Here is a 19625-nt window from a genome sequence, read left to right as displayed (position 1 = left end):
TTTAACAGCTGCATACTTTCAACTTAATTTTACTGAGAAATAATTTGTCCTCTAAAGTAATTTCTTTGTATTTAATAAGAATTTAAGTTAGTACATTAACTTAAATCAACAAGACATGGTCTTAGAGCCTACGTTTATTTCTTTATATCCTTATAATTTGTTCCAAGAACAAGGGACGAGGGGTTAGAATGTAAGCATTATTTCTTCTATACCAAACAAAAGCAAATTACATAGAATATAATAAAAAGACATAAAGAGCTACCCAATTCTATTATGAAATGCAATCATAAAGTGATATCTTGGACTAGACCTTAAACAACTGAAAAGAATATTGCATCTCATCTTTACGTTTATATGCAGATCAACTAAGACAGATCCAAACTATGTCTAAAGGGACCCGTGAGAAAAAAATTATACCAGGTTTCCCATTAGGGAATTTTAGTATTTATAAAATCATACAATGTTTGAACAAGTTCTCAAATATTAATTAAATGACTTGATCATATGACAAACTCTAGCTTATAGTCATTATTAACTTACAATAATCATAATAGCTAACCTTTACTTAGCACTTGAAAGGGTTAGGTACTATGCTTACTGTTTTATACTATTTTATTCATAATGAAGGGAACTGGAGTTTATAATAATATAACTGGAGTTACATAATTTGCCCAAGGCTACACAGCTACTAAGTGAAGGAATCAGGATTAGAACTTTTTAGAATAAGCTAAAAAAGCAAACAAACAGTAACAACTCTAAACTAGCACTAAAAATCAGCAATTATTTATGTACAAGAATTTGTATTTAAAAATACATGTAAGTATTCTTTCCATTTGCTAAATTTGGCATTAGCTGAGCAATCTTAAAATTGGTCAAAATATGGATTTTGTTCATCGTATAATCACTGTAAAATCCTATTTCCTACAGCTATTTTTTGAAGGCAGAGACTATATGAACATTTCACCTCTCTATCCCTGGCACATAATAAGCATTTAAATGTCATCAAATGATTCACAGCACTGTTTCAGTAAAGTGCTCTATGACTTTAAAATAAAAACCATGAACTATTTTTTCATTTTTTCTATACATCAATTTTTCTGGTTCCCTTTAGATTAGACATCAGTATAAGAAAAAAAAAGAACTAATTTTTCCTTATTTAAGTACAGTTCACATCATCTTACAAAAGAGAAAAAAGTTACTTTGTTTTCTGTAATAGGTCTTTAAAATCAATTTGGGGAAAGCCACTGAAGAATTCTAATAATGGGGCTTCCCTGGTGGCGCAGTGGTTGAGAGTCCTCCTGCCGATGCAGGGGACACGGGTTCGTGCCCCGGTCCGGGAGGATCCCACATGCCACGGAGCGGCTGGGCCCGTGAGCCATGGCCGCTGAGCCTGCGTGTCGGGAGCCTGTGCTCCGCAACGGGAGAGGCCACAACAGTGAGAGGCTCATGTACCGCCAAAAAAGAAAAAAAAAAAGAATTCTAATAATGAACAAAATTCAGAATCCTACAGGTTTTGGCTTAAATATCACTTCTTCAGAGGAGTCTTCCCTAACCATTGGCTCATGTAACACTGAAAACAAATGTCCACCATCAGGACAAGGCTTTGAGTTACTGTCCTCCCAAAACAACAACAACAAAATTATGTCATCTGGCTGAACCCTTGGTCAGTCAAGTGAACTTAAATTTGTTCAGAATATACTTGTCTATTATAAAACTAAACTTCTAAACTTAGATATCATTTATTCTGACTTGGAAACTAGAATAGAACAGAATCTCTAGTCTGACAAATTTAGAATTAGTGTCTTATGAAAGTTGAGTCTATATCAGAGCACTGAAATCAACCCAAGAAATATGCCAAATGCTCTGAGATCTCAGAATAGTGACAGCATCTGTCCAATGGAGCCTCTGAAGTCTTTCCAAAGGCTGAAACAGGTGCCTACCTTTGGGCTCAAAGCTCAGTCTTTTAGCTCTTCACATTTTCTCCCTTGAGGATTCATGTCAAACTCCTAACTCGTAAAGGGACTGATGACTTTGAAATTTCTCTGTAGCTTTTTGTGCCCTATTTGCCCACTGGGCATTTCCACTCAGATGCCTGTCTTACTATCATTTACAGTTCACTCTACCTGAGATGAATTTAATGCTCCCTGTTTCTATCAGTGGTACTTTTATCCTCCAAAGCAGAAAGAAAAAAAAAAAAATCACAAAAGTTCACCAAATTCCACTGGGTTCTTCTTCATAGTATCTCTTCTATGAATCCCCTCCTGTACTTAGCATCTACTCCCAATAGTACCCTGGACTGATTAGTAGAGGCAGATCTATACAGAAGCCATTCCCATGACCTGAGAGGACCAAGCCTCCTGAAGCACAACCTTTACCATGTTACTTCTTAACTCAAAAAATGCATTCTCTACCACTAAAGGAAAATATCTGTGATGGTTAATTTTATGAGTCAATTTCACTGGGCCACAGGATGCCCAGGTATTTGGTTCAACATTATTTCTAGGTGTGTCTGTGAGTGTTTCTGGAAGAGATTAGCATTTGAATTGGTGAACTGAGTAAAGCAGATGGCCCTCCCCAGTGTGCGTGGGCATCATCCAATCCGTTGAGGGCCTGAATAGAACAAAAAGGTGAAGGAAGGTTGAATTCACTCTCTGCCTGCCTGACTGAGCTGGGACACTGATCCGCCCTTGACACTCCTGATTCTCAGGGCTTCAGTCTCAGACTGGAATCTATACCATCGCTCTCTGGCCTTCAAACTACACTGTTGGCCTTCCTGGGACTCCAGCTTGCCGATGGAAGATAGTGGGACTCTTAGCCTCCACAATCCCATGAGCCAATTCCTTAAAATAAATCTTATTCCTATTGATTCTGTTTCTCTGGAGAACTCTTTTACTCAATGTCTAAGCAGTATCCTGGTCATTGGAGTGTCTCCAACAGTAGGCTTCAAATTCCCTCTCTAACTTTTTATTTCTGATTACTGCCCCTTAACTTGGTTACTCCCCTCAGGCCAAGTTACCACACTCACTAACCTCAGAATATTCCATAAGCTTTCCAAACTCTGAAATGAAAACAAGTAACACCAAACCCTTACTTGTAAAGCAGTTAACATATTCAGAATTTCACAAATCTATTCCTAATGATGACTTTTTAAGAAGTAGATACATTTCTCATGAAAGGGAACTCCAGAGAATTAACATTATAAACGCTGTAATTTATTTTCACAAAAGACACCCAAATAAGGACTTAAATATATTCCTTCTTGAAAAGGGAACCCTCCTACACTGTGGGTGGGAATGTAAATTGGTGCAGCCACTATGGAAAACAGTATGGAGGTTCCTTAAAAAACTAAAGATAGCGCTACCATATGATCCAGCAATCCTACTCCTGGGTGTATATCCAGAAAAAAAAACATAATTTGAAAAGATACATGCATCCCAATGTTCACAGCAGCACTATTTACAATAGTCAAGACATGGAAGCAACCTTAAGTGTCCATCGACAGATGAATGGATAAAGAAGGTAAAGTACACACACACACACACACACACAGACAGGAATACTATTCAGTCATAAAAAAAGAATGAAATAATGCCATTTACAGCAACATGGATGCAACTAGAAATCATACTAAGCGAAGTAAGTCAGAAAGAGACAAATACTATATGATATCACTTATATGTGGAATCTAAAATATGACACAAATGAACTTATCTATCAAACAAACAGACTCACAGACATAGAGAACAAACTTGTGGTTGCCAAGGGGGAGGGCAGTGGGGGAGGATGGATTGGGAGTTTGAGATAAGCAGATGCAAACTATTATATATAGAATGGATAGACAATAAGGTCCTACTGTGTAGCACAGGGAACTATATTCAGTATCCTGTAATAAATCATCATGGAAAAGAATATAAAAAAGAATGTATATACATATAACTGAATCACTTTGCTGCACAGCAGAAATTAACATTGTAAATCAACTATACTTCAGTAAAATAAATTTTAAAATATATTCCTCTTTGATCTAGTAATTCCATTTCTAATTATAATGCTGAAATAATCATAGATCTTCAACACTTTTGTATAAGAATACTCACTGAAACATACATTCTCAGAATTATATAAATATGGGAAATGTTAAATTACCTTAGAGTCATATTATAGACAATGCAGCTATTAAAAGTACTTTCTTGAAGGTTAAAGACATGGGAAATATTTACGGTGTAATATTAGGCTAAAAGAATTAGAATAAAATATATGTAGCACAATCCCAATTTTGTAAACCGTCCCCCATGGGTTTACCCCTACCACAATATGCACATGACTTGAAGGAATACATCCCAGCGTGATAAATAACTGTCTCCGGACACTAGCATTTTAGCATTCATAAATGTAGTCATTCATAAACAGCAGAGTTCAAAACTCACCTTAATGGACTTTATTCTTGGCTTTCTATTTCATAAATACTGGAAATACAAGTCTCCAACAGAGCAAATGGGCTTCTGAAATGCACATTTCAGAATGTGCCCTCTGTTGTTGCCACAGCAGGAAGGGTTTTATAGGCTGCTGGCTTTGTGCACAAAAAAGAACACACTTCTCCATTTCTCACAATCCCTTTCCTCCACAGGAAGCTCATCTTCTCTTTTTTCATATCCCCTGTTGTTTTTCCATATTCATGTTTTTCATATCCCATCCTCTCTTAATCCCAAATTGTAACATCTAGGATTAAAAACTAACTGCTTGCTTTCCTTCTTATGGTTTGAAGTTTAATCCTTTCAATTCCACTTACGCCTAAATTATAGAAGCTCTTGCTTTATCAACTCCTGGGGTGACAATGGCTTACACATTGTTTTCCTATGATGTCTGAATTTAATTCCCTGTAGGACTTGAATAAATATTAGTTGAAAACACGCCCACCCCCCAAGTGTCCTAGTCACACCTAAGGGGGAAAAAGTAACATTCTGCATGTTTCTAAATGATTCCTGTGTATTCCCCAGCACAGCTCCTGTTACACTTACCTACTGTAAACTTTAGTTACTAAGTTGTTGATCTGTTTGTCAAGTTTGTATTTTCGGTAATCTTCCAAGCCATCTTTAATTGCAATAATTGTAAGGACAACCACCAGAGGCAGCATCGTAATTTCCTTCTGAAAGGCTTCTACCAAAGGCACCCAGTTCAGGACAACTAGAAACAGGAAATATAAATTGGCGACTCTGCAACCCAAACACACACAAGGAGGTATTAACATATCATGTAAAAGCCTGCAGCGAAAGAGGCAAAAGACCTGACGGTGTTTCCTACAAGTTTCTATCAGCTGATTTTGGATGCTACAAAACAGAGAGAACTAGCAGAATCTAACAAATCTGAATGAACAATTTATTACCCCCCCCAGACATCTGGCTTGAGCATACTTTAATAAATGTGAGATATTTATTACATATATTATAGTAAATATTGCAATGTGACAGTCTTGAGTTGTATAACACATAAATATAAAGCATAGTAGGAAGTACTATTTTCAGTTCAAAAAACTTAAGAGGAAATTCAGAGTTAATGTGTTGTAAAAACAAAACAACAACAAAAACCAACTCTCTAACTTTCAGAAGTTAATTTGATTGTCCAAACATAAGATTCAAACAAGGCTCAAAATACTGGGTCAGCCAAAAAGTTCCATAACATCTTATGGAAAAACCCCAACAAACTTTTCTGGCCAGCCCAATAATTAGAAAAGCTCGAGGGTTTGCTTTTCGCTAAGATCAATGTTTCCATTTCTGCTTTTATGCTACTCAGAACCAATTTTTTAAGGAACTTCCTCTATTCCTCTATTTTACATATTCAAATATTTCCCCACTGGACCCTAAGGCAAATTCAGGCGGCCTCTTTCCTTAAAAGAAACAAAATCTCAATCTTGCATGGTTCCTTGAATTTTTGTCACATACTTTCCCCATAACCAAACTTCTCAGAATAATCTACACATACCCCTCCTTCCTCACCTCTAATTCCTTTTACCTTGAAATTTTTTTCTTAGCCCTTTTTGCTATTTCTGTGGCTTCAATGATTTCCATGTGAACTACATCCAAATCTATAGGGCTAGGCCCTGAACTCTGTTCAAATTCCAGGTTCTAATTCCATCAAGGACACTAGATTGCAAGCTCCCATAGACAGAAATACCCACAGCAGTTAAAGCCATTAATTCAATAAATTCACATCTGTACTTTAACCATATCCACTGTTCCATGAATGTATATAAAATGAAAAATGAGAATGAATGTACGTGGAATGAATAATAAATGCTGAGACTCTCTACGCTGATATTAGCATCTCAAACTCATCATCTACAAAAACAAAATAATCTTCTAGCTGATCTTTTTACCCCTGTCATTCCTTTTTCTGTTAAACCTCCTGGTCATCACATCTCAACTTGTTCACATCATCTTTTGACTCCTTTCACTTAATTCCCTACATCTAATCCATAGTATCTGTAATAGATTATCCTCCTTTTTATCCCCACATTGTTCTAAGTTCAGGTCTCCACTACAACTCTCCGGGATATATGCAGCATTTTCCTAGATGTTTTCTCCTGCCTTCGATTTGCCTCTAATTGCATTAGTCGCAGAGGACTACTTCCCAGGCCTCCAGCAAATCTTCTATGCTACAGCCATTCTGCTTTTACTCATATTCCTTCCTCCATCTGAAATGTGCTTTGCAGACACCTCTGCCTTGAACATCTTAACCTTCATCATTAAGTTCACGTGCCACTTCCCTTCTATTGCTCTGGCTAGTAGTATTATTTCTCTTTTTGAGGTTTCCATCCTAGTTGGTAGCACCTTATAACACTCATCCCATCCACTACGCCTTTTCATTGTATAAGCATCTTGTTTCCCTTGCTAAATATAAAACTGTAAGGAAAGAAGCACCATTTAGCCTTGCATTCCCTTCAATACCTAACCTGATCGGAGAGCTTCCATAAATACATATTACTCTGAATTACGTCTTTGTTTCACCTAACCTTACAGCTTACATCTGAATTTGCTTCAGAGCTCTATTTTCTCCTATTATCAAGAAGAAAAAGCTAGAATTAAAATACACCATGGTTTAATGGAAAAAACACCAAAGCAAGAGTGAGAAGACTCAAGGCTATAGCCCCTCGTCTGCTTTCGGCATCACACTGGCTAAACCACTGTGCCAAACTTAGTTTCTTAATCTGTAATATGAAGGTAACAATATCGTCTCTTGTCATGAGAAAGCATCTTATTAATTATAAAGTGTTATGTGAATGTAAGAGGTCATCGTTCCACAACAGACTACCAGAATTGTCAAAGATAATGTCACAAGCCTTAGGCTTAGGTAACAATGTTAGGAAAATGAAAAATCTTATACATCAATTAGAATGACCAAGAACATTCTAAGATTATTTTCCCCAAAAATAAAAGTACCTGTGAAATTGTTCAAATAAATTTCTTGGCACAAAATTCAAAAGCGTGTACTTCGTTGTCCGTATTCTGTTATTCACATAGGTTCCAGAAAACTTTTCGTACTCGTCCTTGAAGGGCTGGAGGTGGGGAACAACCACCCGGTGCTTTCCTGCCAGTCTGGGGGTCTGGGAGGACTTGCCCCTGAAGGCAAGTAAAGAGGAATAGCTGTATGGCCTCTCATGATCGTCCCTGTTTTCACTGCCAGTCGGCCGCTGCCAGTGGTATCTGGCCCATTGAAGAGGCTCAGTCATGTCCAAATGCGGTGAGATCCAGGTTGTGCAGGTAATCTGGCAAAACAAAGAAAAACCCACTAAAATACTTCTCATAAGCTTCCAGAAAGTCTTAAAGAATAGTCATAATAGTAAAATTAAATTTTTTTCTATATTAAATAAACAAATGACTCAATGGCTCAAGGTATCAATGTGAGAGTAAAGCGAGTCACTGGAACTCTGTTTTAACCAGATCTTTATGAAATAGAGCATACACCTTCTGCCTCATGGGCTGATCACCTAAGCAACAAGAGACAGCCCCTAAAAGGCTACTTACTCCACAACTTGAGGCAAATAATTTGGGCTTACTACGTACAAGTCTCTTAACTTATCATCAGTTTTCTCATCCATGAAATGGGACTGCCACACATGTCAAGAAATTGTTGTGAGGATTAAGGGAATAACATGTAAATCATCTAGCATAAACCCCGATACAGAGTAAGCAGTCAGTAAAAACCATTCTGTGCAGATAACAAAAATGGCCACAAATGCTTTCCATCCCTGTATGCACATCCTTTCACCCATCAAGTAGTGAAGTCTTTCTCTACCCATTGCAGCTACGCTTGCCCAAGTGCCTTGCTTTCGCTAATGAAACTCTAGTAAACCTGATACAAGCAGAGGCTTGAAAAGTGCTTGCTCACGGGACTTCCTTGACTCCATTTTTCCCACTACCACATGCCTGAGTCTAGGCCAGTCTCCTAGATGATGAGTACTCCTGACCCACTTAGCAACTATTGCTCCTGTCAACATATGAATGAGGCCACTGACTGCCCGCTGACTGCCAACACGTGAGTGTGCCCAGAGGACACAATCTAGCACCGAGATGAGCTGTCCCAACTGAGCACAACCCCAACTGCCAACCCACCAAACTGTGAGTCAGTAGAAGTTACACCACCATGTTTTGGGGGTGGTGTGATAGAAAACAAACCTAACTCCTATCTAATCTCTTCCTTATTTTCCTCATTTTCAAGTGCTGCTTATTTTCCGAGAAATTCAGCCCTGACTAGAACGTATGCCCATTAATTTAAAAAAGGAAAAAAAAAAAGCTAACATTTATTAAGAGCACACTCTACTCCAAACACTTTGCAAAGCATTTTACGTGCCTTATCGTATCTAGTATTTACATCAACCTTATGACAAAGTCGTTATTTCCATTTTACGAAAGAGGAAACAGGCTTAGAGAAGTTTAGTGACGTACTGAAATTCACGTGATTAATAAGTAGGTAAGGCTGACTCAAATCAAATATTTCCAACTCAGCAGCCTGCTTTTAGCTGTTAATGTGCTTCATTTCACTTTGTATCCAGAGTAGCTGGCACTTAGCAGATGCCCGAAGTTCATGCAGCAGGCTATGAGCATTGAGCATGTCAGCAAGCGTGTGGAGGCAAGGTCTGGAGGCCTTACTTTCTATCCTTGCTTTATCAATGTCATTGCGTTTAGTTGATCGTTTTAGGTTGCAGTGCACCTCTGGAGATTTTTAGTAAATCTGTGGGTGCGTCCTGATAATATGAACTGGTAACAAAACTCCCCAGATGAATCTGACTCAGGCGGTCCATGACCGCATTTGCAGAAAAACTAGGTTATGTGCTAGAAACTCCACTGGCTAGGGACACAGATATGATTAAGACCTGGATTCTCATCTCTAGGATCTCAGGGTCTAGGTGAGGCCATAGGTACACAAATATATAAATGCAATCCCAAGTGCAAAATAGTGTTCAAGGCACTGAAATAGTCTGGGCAAATTATTTAAGCTTGCTTCCTTCCTAAGCTTCATTTTAAGTTTATAACACGTCTATTGATTATTTTCTCTAAAGTGTTATACTAATCAGAAATTAAGAGTTTCCCCCTAAGGACGTTAAAACTGTATCCAGCATTCATGGATCTGAAATCATAAATCATTACCTAGCAGCACTGAAAGATTTGGTCCTATTCTAGTAATTCTAGTGAATCACTATTTTTTAAGATTTGGTCCTATTCTAGTAATTCTAGTGAATCACTATTTTAATATTCTAGTGAATCACTATTTTTATTATTTTTAATAATCCATGCTAGCTAATACACTTGTTTACTCTATACTGGTCTTTAAGCAATTCCAGGGATTACAGTTATATAGCATCACTTTATCACTGTATTTACAGAAAATAAGTTGAATCACAATCTCACAAGAAGTCATCAGATCTTTAAAATTTATATGATCTAAAGCAAACAGGCAGAAAGTCACTTTTAATGGGAAGAATACACTGGCCTCCAAAGGTGTGTATTTGTGCCTGGATCCACAATACATAGCGTCTACTGTTAGAGAAAATACCCATAAAGTTGGTTTTATCAGTTTTATACTAGTAATGGAAACAATACAAAAAAAGTTCTACCCCCATCAGTTTGCTGCCCTTTGGAGTTTGCTCTCTCAATTATCTGTCCAGAGAGCTAAATCAATGTAAACGGGTCAGAATAATCCTATCTTTTCAATATAATGTTTTAAAAATCTGTCTCTGAAGTAATTTGAAAAGCCTCGTTTTCACTTCGGTATAGTTGACCCTTGAACCATGTAGGGGTGAGGAGTGCCCACCTTCCTCAAAGTAGAAAATCTACCCATAACGTGTACTTGGCCATCCATTTCCACAGTTCCTTAGGCACCCGCAGATTCAACCAACTAGGATTTGGTAGTATTGTAATATTTACTACTGAAAAATACCCAAGTATAAGTGGATCCCTGAAATTCAAACCTGCATTTTTCAAGGGTCAACTGCATATAAAAATAGCTTCTTAACCTATAACTAGTAATGAGAGCTTGGAGTTATTAAAGTAGTTCATAACATATTCAGAAATCTCCCCAGAATAAGGATGTAAGATAGTGCTTTATCAATGAATCAATAAATAATGTAAAATACTTCACATAAGCACTAGGGGCTTTTCATGCATTTCCACCCATCAGGTGACCATTATGACAAACCTCACAGTTTTTAGAAGGTTGAAATTAGTACAATTTTATATTATTTCTGGAAACTTTAAAAGAGAAGTTTTCATTTGCAACTAAATTCTTATTAAGACAGAGGAGTGTGTATCCCTCTAGGGTCCACAGTCTCACACAACAATCTAGATTCTACTTAGATTTTTTAATTTTGGAATACAATTTCTTCAGAATTCAAACTTAGAAATAATTAAACAAATACAGCATGTAGGGGGTGTTAACTTCAGGTAATTCATGGTGTATCACCTCTGGCCCGGGGATGGAGAGGGGTCTGCGGACCCCTGAGATAGAGAAGTTGTTAATGTTTTCAAGGGATTGAACAAAAAGGACCAAGTGTGGAGGTAATTAACATGTGGTAAAAATTCTTTCAAATTTCCAGCTTAGAATTTATACCATCTTAGATCGAGGAGGAACGACCAAGGATCAATATTTAGTCACTCTAGCTCAGTGCTTACAAAATTTGTTAACTGCCAGGCCAGTAAGAAATACATTTTATGATGCAACCTGGAACACAGACACACACATACAGCTAAAACAAAGTCGTACAGAACAATTCTTGCCCTTCCTACTTGCCATGCATGCATCTTCTAATCTACTCTATTCTCTTTCTCAGTCTCTCTTTTTTTTTTTTTTTTGCAGTACGCGGGCCTCTCACTGTTGTGGCCTCTCCCGTTGCGGAGCACAGGCTCTGGACACGCAGGCCCAGCAGCCATGGCTCAAGGGCCCAGCCGCTCCGCGGCATGTGGGATCTTCCCGGACTGGGGCACGAACCCGTGTCCCCTGCATCAGCAGGCGGACTCTCAACCACTGCACTACCAGGGAAGCCCAGTCTCTCTCATTTTAACACTGGTCAAGCTGCACTGAATTGGTTTCAAGGTTCACTAATGTGTTGCTCTACATACTTTGGAGAGACACTGATTGCATGTGGAACCACATGGGTTGAAAGCATACATGGAAGTGGACAGAGCCATTTTTAGCCCCTCTGATAGTACAGAGGCACTGAAAAACAGCAGTTGGACTAGAAGGCTCAGGGGAGGGCAACACTTTTCCCAGTAGCAAGAAGCCAGAAGTAGCCTCTTCATCCTTCCCCATCTACCCCAGCAAACTTGAAAGTATACTGATAGTTAGAGAAGGCTGCATTATTAACATTTCACATAAATATTCAGAAAAAATTCTTTAAGATATGAAAGGAAAGCGAATCACAGTAAATCATACCTCATCAAGAATCAGAAAGAATCATGACATTTTAAAGCTTCGACTTTAGAGATTATTTAATCTAGAAGTCACATACCAGTAGCCCTTAAGCAAAATTCTACCCAATGATGTATTTTGTATCACGGCATTGCCAAACACATTGTTTTACATTTTTTGAATATAGGACCAACATTTTAAAATGGAGACAAATTTATATAACCTACTGATAATTAGCTTCTCTTAAAAAGAAAAAAATACAGAATATTGGGCACATATTTTCACATGGTAACAAATGGTGAAGCTTTTCATCACGGCCCCTGACCCTAACCCTGCATTTTCTGGTTCACCTATTTTAATTAAGTGAATGAGCAGTCTGATCACCACTTTTTGACAAATCAAATTCCTCCTGCTCCGTAGACCCAGGTTTGAATATCGGTTGCATCACTTAATAGCTCTGTGGCCTTCGTAACTGACCTCCTAGCCTCAACTTGCTAGTGAATAAAATGCGATGCTGTTAAGAGTCATGGGGCACACTGCAGATGAACAATGTTCATTCTTTTCCCCACTCTTCTCCTTGCCTGTTTCTCAGCATAAATAAGTCAAGGTTGGAAACCCCGTAAATTGAGCTGAAGTCCGAACTTTCAACACTCTGCTTGCAAATTAAAGTTGTCCAAGTCTAAGTAAATGTTCTATTTATCTGTTGCTACTTGAGAAGTAAGCGGCATTCAGTAGGATACAAATAGAAATCCAAACAATCACAGAAGACAGCAAGACATAAACTGACCTTCAGACCACCTGATCTCATCCTCAACCGTTTGCTCTAAAATTCATTCTACGTTTGTGAACAAACTGTATTCCCCTTGTGCGGTGTTTTCCAAGCTCCCCCAACCTACTGACAAGAGTGCCCTGAGGGCGCTGTTAATCACAGTCCCCTAGGCACTTCCCCTGGAGATTCTGATTCAGAGGCTATAGAATGGGGCCCAGGAATGTGGAATTTAATAAGTACCGGGGTGACTCATCAAGGAGGTTGCAAAGTAAAACCTATACCCTGCAGCTGTGCAAATGCTGCCCTCTCTTCCTAGCAGGCTCATCAGTCATATACCCACTCACCACACCAGCCTCTCTTCACCCTCTAGACTGTTTTAGCTTTACCTTAGAGTAGGGGAGATGGAGAAGGATCCACACAGGAGATACAATAGGGCATTCCCTTCTCTGCTACCATAACAGTCCTGAGCACGGCTCAGTCACTGCTCCTGCTACAGTGGGCTGCAGGTAGCTTCATTCTTCAAAGTCAGGGGACACAGCTAAGTCCTGTCCAGACGCCACAGAGTCAAATGCTTGGCCAAAGTGAGAATGATCAACAAATGACCATCGATCACTGAATTTTATAGAAAAGTAATAGTATGGGAAATGGAAACAAAAACACCGTTTCCTCTTTCACGGCTCAGCCTGGCTTTCCTTCCGCAAAAGGAAAAGACGAAAGTTTGAGGCAACAGAAGCCATCAATTTCAGCTTGTGACTGCATCATTCTACCTTTATTGAAGGAATCTGCTCCTCCAGGCCTGAAAGAGTTTTTCAGGAAATCATTCTTTCCTTCTAGATTTGTAAGACCAATACGCGTATATTAGTGATTAAGAGCATAGACTCAGGAGCCAGACATGGACATAAATTCCTGGGACCTACACTTGCCACCTAACCTTGATCAAAGGACTGTTGTGAGGATTAAGTGAGTTAATATATGTAAAGCCCTTAGAGCAGGGTGTGAACCTGAGTAAGTGCTAAGTAAACATTAACAACTGTGGTAATAATCTGAGAAATGTTCTCCCAACTACAGTATTTATTCAGAAGTATTAACTGAGAATTGGTATGCATAGTATTGATAGTAACGACTATACCCAGTTACTCAGTTATGTTTAATTTCTTCAAGGGTATGTAACTCACACTCAACCACATGGTCACACGCAGCTTTAGCAACTTTGCTCTTCATTGAACTGGAGAACCTGCCAGGCGAGCAACTAGCTGAGCAGAGCAATACTCTCTCAACTGTTCCCAGGGGTAAATAGAGCAACCTTGTGGACAAAAGCTCCAATGAGCAACTTATTGTGAAGCATTTTTAGGATCTTTCAAGAACATCGCTCGTAATTCTAAGATTTAACCCACTCCGGGAAGAGCTGACTTGTCATGGTTTTCTGCTAATAAACCAGATGGTTCCATGCTTTATTTGACCTGATACTCTGCCACGGATTGGAACCCTGCCTTGAGAATTAACACAAAACATATATTTTTAAAATATACCAAGAAGTGCTTAAAGGTCAATCATCACTTGGAACAAGAAAGAATGTTTTAGACCTGGATATACTACTCCTGAATGAGCTTCTGTCCTTAAAGGGAGGGAGAAGACTATTTCATTCAAAAAAACAAAAAAAAACTATAGTTTACACAGGTTTTATTAGTCTCCATTCCTAACTTCGTTTTTAGTTTGACAGCAAACTACTACTATGTGAAAATTTGGATTACAACAAACTTGCTGCTGGTTAGTGATGGAAAAATACCATTAAAGATTAACTACATGAAAAGGACTGCATGTTCCTAGGCTCAGCATGGCTACTTGAAGCCTAATATTATCCAGAAATGCAGTGTCCAAAGCCACCTGATTCTGGACACCTTGCTTTAAGTGACATTAACATTTTATCTGGAATTTAGAAGTTAATTAATATGACCACAGATCCTAAAGATCAAGATTCTTAATACGTGTTAACACTAGGAGAGAGGGATTGGATATGAGATTAACACAAACCAAAAGCTACGTACACCCAACTTGCAATACTATTTCATAGCAAGGCAACTATGTGGTAGAAAAAAACCATTTTATTGTAATAATCATTTATTACCATCATATAAATATCTGTACTAAAAATACATAAGTATAAACTTCTTTATAATTGCCACTTATGAATATTGTTGGGAAAGCTCAATAAAATTTAGCAAATGAAATAAAACTCAAAAGAACGGCTGCTGGTGGTCTGGAAGGGTTGACAGCATCCTCAACTGACAGCCAGCAGGACAAAAGAGACCTAGGTCCTACAACCACAAGGAATTGAATTCTGCCAGCTACCTGGATAAAGTTGGAAGCGGATTCTTCCCCAGAGTTTTCAGAGGAGAACTCAGTCTGGATGACATCTTAATCTCAGCCTTTGAGAACCTGAGCAAAAAACCTAATCTCACTGTACCTGGACTTCTGACCTACAGAATGATACACTATACACTAAGCTGGAGTTGTTTTAAGCCACTAAATTTCTAATTATTTATAGAAAATTAACGCAGAGGGTCCAAAAGTAGATCCTTGTATGAATAGGAAGGTAATATATGGCATAAGTGGAATTTCAACTCTGGGTAAATGGTAATTTGTTTAATAACTCAGGAATAAATGGTCATCCATCTTGAAAACAAGAAAGCTAAATTCCTACTTTATACATTAAAAGTAGAGCTTTTATTAAAATATTTTAATGACTTTTTTAAATTTAATAACTTAAAAACAAATCTCTAGATAGATTAAAGCTTTTAAGTTTTTAAAAATTACAGTAAATTTACCAGAAGAAGATTTAGAATAATATTTTATTACTGTTAGCTGGGAAAACCTTTCCTAAGCAAGAGAGGTTAGTAAAGACAAATAATTTAACCATTCATTTATCTATCATCTATCATATATAGTAAAAGTCAAAAATAAAATCAAGAGACAAGTGCAGCTCATAATGACTGGCAAACTCTTAATATTCCTAGTATCCAAATTAGTTACACAAATTTATGAAAAACCCAATAAAACTGGGCAAGGAATTTGAATAAGCAATTCTCAGAAGCGGAAATCCAAAGGGCCAATAAATATGAAGAGACAGCCTAGTAGTCACCAGAGGGCTGCAAACTGAAGCTATCATGGATACTGCTTTCATCCATACAATCGATAAATATTAAAACGATTAATTACAGCCAGTGCTGGTGAGGATAGGGAGACTCAAACCCCCTGGCAATGGGAGTGTAGATTGCTACAATCTTCCTCCTCCTATCACCCCACACCCCAAAATTGACAGGATCTCTCAAAATTTTAAATACATATAACAATTGACAAAGCAATTCCACGTTGGGGAGTCTTACCTATAAGTATATGAACAAGAATGTATGTTGTTGGGCTTCCCTGGTGGCGCAGTGGTTGAGAGTCCACCTGCCGATGCAGGGGACACGGGTTCGTGCCCCGGTCTGGGAAGATCTCACGTGCCGCGGAGCGGCTGGGCCCGTGAGCCATGGCCACTGAGCCTGCGCGTCTGGAGCCTGTGCTCCGCAGCGGGAGAGGCCACAACGGTGAGAGGCCCGCGTACCGCAAAAAAAAAAAAAAAAAAAGAGTGTATGTTGTAGTTGGGGTTTTTTGGCAGTAACAATAACCTGGAAATATCATGAAAGTCAACTGGAGAACAACTGACTAAATCATAACATATCCACATTATAGGATATTATGCATATATTAAAAATAACCTTTCTCTAACCATTGACCTGGGCAGATGACTATTATGTATTGAAGCAAAAAAGAAAAAAAAAAAAGAAAATGACAGAAATGTAAATGTAACAATCCAAAATTTGTAAAAACAAATGAGGAACAAACCAAAATGGCCGACCTGGGTTCAAAGAACGGTGAGAAGGAGAACTTGGACACAGTTTCAATTTCACTTTGGTTTACTACCTAATCAGTAAACAGGATTTGCAAAGATCTGGGATACACACGAGTGGGTGTAGCTCCCATCACCTGCCTAGTTCCTCAGGAAGCTATGACTATTTAGTAGTTTTGTCCACTGTGGGAAATGAGGCGCCCACCGGGTCACAAGATCCTGGAACACAAGCCCACTGCGCCTTTTCAAATTCTTAGGCTGTAAGAGGGTCACATTAGCACAGAAGGGTCTACTGATTAGCAACCAAGGACTATCTTCCTTCACCACAGATTCATAGGTCTAGGTTCCATTTCTTACTGCATTGTCGAATCTCCAGTTGGCCTGGCCTTGGCTTACTTCACTTGGTAACACCAACTGCCTGGATGTGTGTATGTTTATATACATTTGCAAGGACACGAATAAAAGTACAGAATAATTCACATGAGGCTGTAAAAACTGGTTATCTCAAGGAGGCAATAAAAATGGAATAAATAGAAAGAGATTGTTAACTTTTCTTTCTTTTCTTCGTTACATTGAAAATGTATTGATTTATAATGTTTTAAAATTAAAGTGTTTGAAGGAAGAAGTTGTAACTAATTGCTATGAAACAGTCTAATGCTGCCATTAGCATTAGGTCTGCCTGCTGCTACATGATCCAATATTTCTTTCACTTGGAGAAGTTGATAAAAACATAAAGTTCTGAAATCTACAAGCTATCAATTTTAATAAAATCAATTAAGTTCAAAAGTAAATATAAACCAAGAATTGCTTAGAGAATAAATGCTAACACCTCTATAATGATTATTATGCTTATGAAATACATTTCACATATTTAAATCAAATTTCACAGCTTGGTGTAGAGTTTCATTTCCATTTTTCAGAGGAAGAAACAAAAGGTCAGGGAAGGTTTTAGAACTCAAGGCACACAATTTTTTTACTCCAAAAGCATGCCTTTCCAACTATACAGTCCTATTTATATATAAAATTAAAAATAATGAAATATAATCATTTTAAGCTAAATTATTTCTAACTAGGGTCTTCATTATTTTTTCTAGATGATATTAAAAACAAGTCATTCAATAAGAGTGTACCTAAAATAACATACCACACTATGTTCCTTCTTGTACACAAATGTACTTGAAAGCAGACAGTTCTCAAAAACCCTGTTTCCCTTAATGAATGTTTAATGAAGCTTGTAGCAGGGCAGATTACCAAAGGTAAATACAGGATAATGAATTCCCATGGGCCCAGCTAGTACTTTAAAATTTCCGAGGTCATCACCAGCCAACAAACAACTTGGAATATATACATGATCTCACTCATCTTACAAAGAAAAACATTCTTGTGCATAGTCATTTCAAGATGCTCTGCTTGTGGCTATCAAACTCCAGCATGCATCAGAATATCCTAAGCCACACCCTTGTGTCTCTGATTCAGCAGGTCTGGGGTGGGGCTCAAGAATCAACATGTTTGGGCTTCCCTGGTGGTGCAGTGGTTGGGAGTCCGCCTGCCGATGCAGGGGACACGGGTTCGTGCCCCGGTCCGGGAGGATCCCACATGCCGCGGAGCAGCTAGGCCCGTGAGCCATGGCCGCTGAGCCTGCGCGTCCGGAGCCTGTGCTCCGCGACGTGAGAGGCCCGCGTACCGCACAAATAAATAAATAAATAAATAAATAAAAAAGAATCAACATGTTTAACAAGTTTCCAGGTAGTGCCAGTGTGCTGGTCCTGGGACCCACTTGGAGAACAACTGCTTTATGTTAAATAACCTTATTTCAAAATGTAAAGTTGTAATTAAGAGTGACCAGTTTATTAGATATCGCTCCTAGTGTGGGGAAGCCCATCACCTTTCAGAGTGTAGACTAAGGTTATGTACCAATGACTTGACAGCTGATACAAGCAGACCCTCTCGTCTGAGGTTAGAATTAACTAAAATAATGAAGGTCTAGTTTACATAAAAAATCCCCAGAGGTTGGTGACAGGCCTTCAGGATTCTTTCTGCAGATTTAATACAGTTACAATCTGTTTCAACCAACATTTCCAAAAACTTGGCAAGGTAGGACAGTGGGTCCAGGTCTTGACAGATTATCCTCTCAACCAAGATGAGAAAACACTAACACAATATCAAAGTTCTCATATGCTCCAAACCTTGGAAGAAAGAGAAGTTACCTATCAGGGTCAATAAAAAATAGAGAAATTTTATAGCTATAGGTCTCTGAGAATAAGACAGGAACTGTTTTGCAGTAGACTCAAGATATGAGAGTCTCCTTGACCTGTATGTCACAGGTAACATTCCCTCTGAGCCCTGACAAAACTTGGGCTGGTTCCAAACTGAGTCATCTCTGACTTGTCCAACTCTCTCTATAAGTGGCTTATTACCTCAAGGAGACCAATTCCTTATCTGACGGGTAATAACGATGGCAGCAAGATCATCTGATGTCTTTGTTGGTTTCTCTGTGGCATCATGTGTCAGGGTAACATGTTGGCTCCCTTAGTAATGACTGTCCTGCCATCTACAAAAGGAGAAAGTGTTTTTCTTCACCCCATGTAATCTTTGAAAACGAAGATAAATATGAACCATTGTAGATGTATCTACTACAGGCTTTGGTGATTACAAGGGTCAATTTATTCAGTGGAAAAAGTGTGGCTCTTGAATAACAAAGTTATATAATCCTCAGGGTTATTCATTAGGTGGAAGGAATCAGGTTTGCCGAATAAAGTCATCTTGGAGTTCTGCATGCTATTTAATATTTCCTGTTAATTGAACTTCTTGAACTAACTCTCCAGTAGAAGTACATACTCTATATTTTAGAAATAAACAAAAGGCCAGGCTAGGGTAATACATCACCAAAAACATTGAACTAAAGTAATTACTTTTTTTTTTTTTTTTTTTTTGCGGTACGCAGGCCTCTCACTGTTGTGGCCTCTCCCGTTGCGGAGCACAGGCTCCGGACGCGCAGGCTCAGCGGCCATGGCTCACGGGCCCAGCCGCTCCGCGGCATGTGGAACCTTCCCGGACCGGAGCACG

The 19625-nt window shown here is 38.6% G+C and overlaps 1 protein-coding gene across 1 annotated transcript in view; it reads right to left on the bottom strand.

Moving 5' to 3' along the window:
* The window catches only part of ATP10D (ATPase phospholipid transporting 10D (putative)), a 90853-nt gene extending 71811 nt beyond the window's left edge, over nucleotides 1-19042 (bottom strand). Inside the window, 3 exon segments of the mRNA XM_060299300.2 lie at nucleotides 5019-5213; nucleotides 7437-7762; nucleotides 18977-19042. Coding sequence (XP_060155283.1) covers nucleotides 5019-5213; nucleotides 7437-7726 — 485 coding nt within the window. The 5' untranslated portion in view covers nucleotides 7727-7762; nucleotides 18977-19042.
* Between the last annotated feature and the right edge of the window lie 583 nt (nucleotides 19043-19625).

The sequence above is a fragment of the Globicephala melas genome, chromosome 5 (genome assembly GCF_963455315.2).
Source record: "Globicephala melas chromosome 5, mGloMel1.2, whole genome shotgun sequence".
In the NCBI taxonomy this organism is placed as follows: Eukaryota; Metazoa; Chordata; class Mammalia; order Artiodactyla; family Delphinidae; genus Globicephala; species Globicephala melas.
This window is presented reverse-complemented; position numbering and strand designations above follow the sequence as displayed.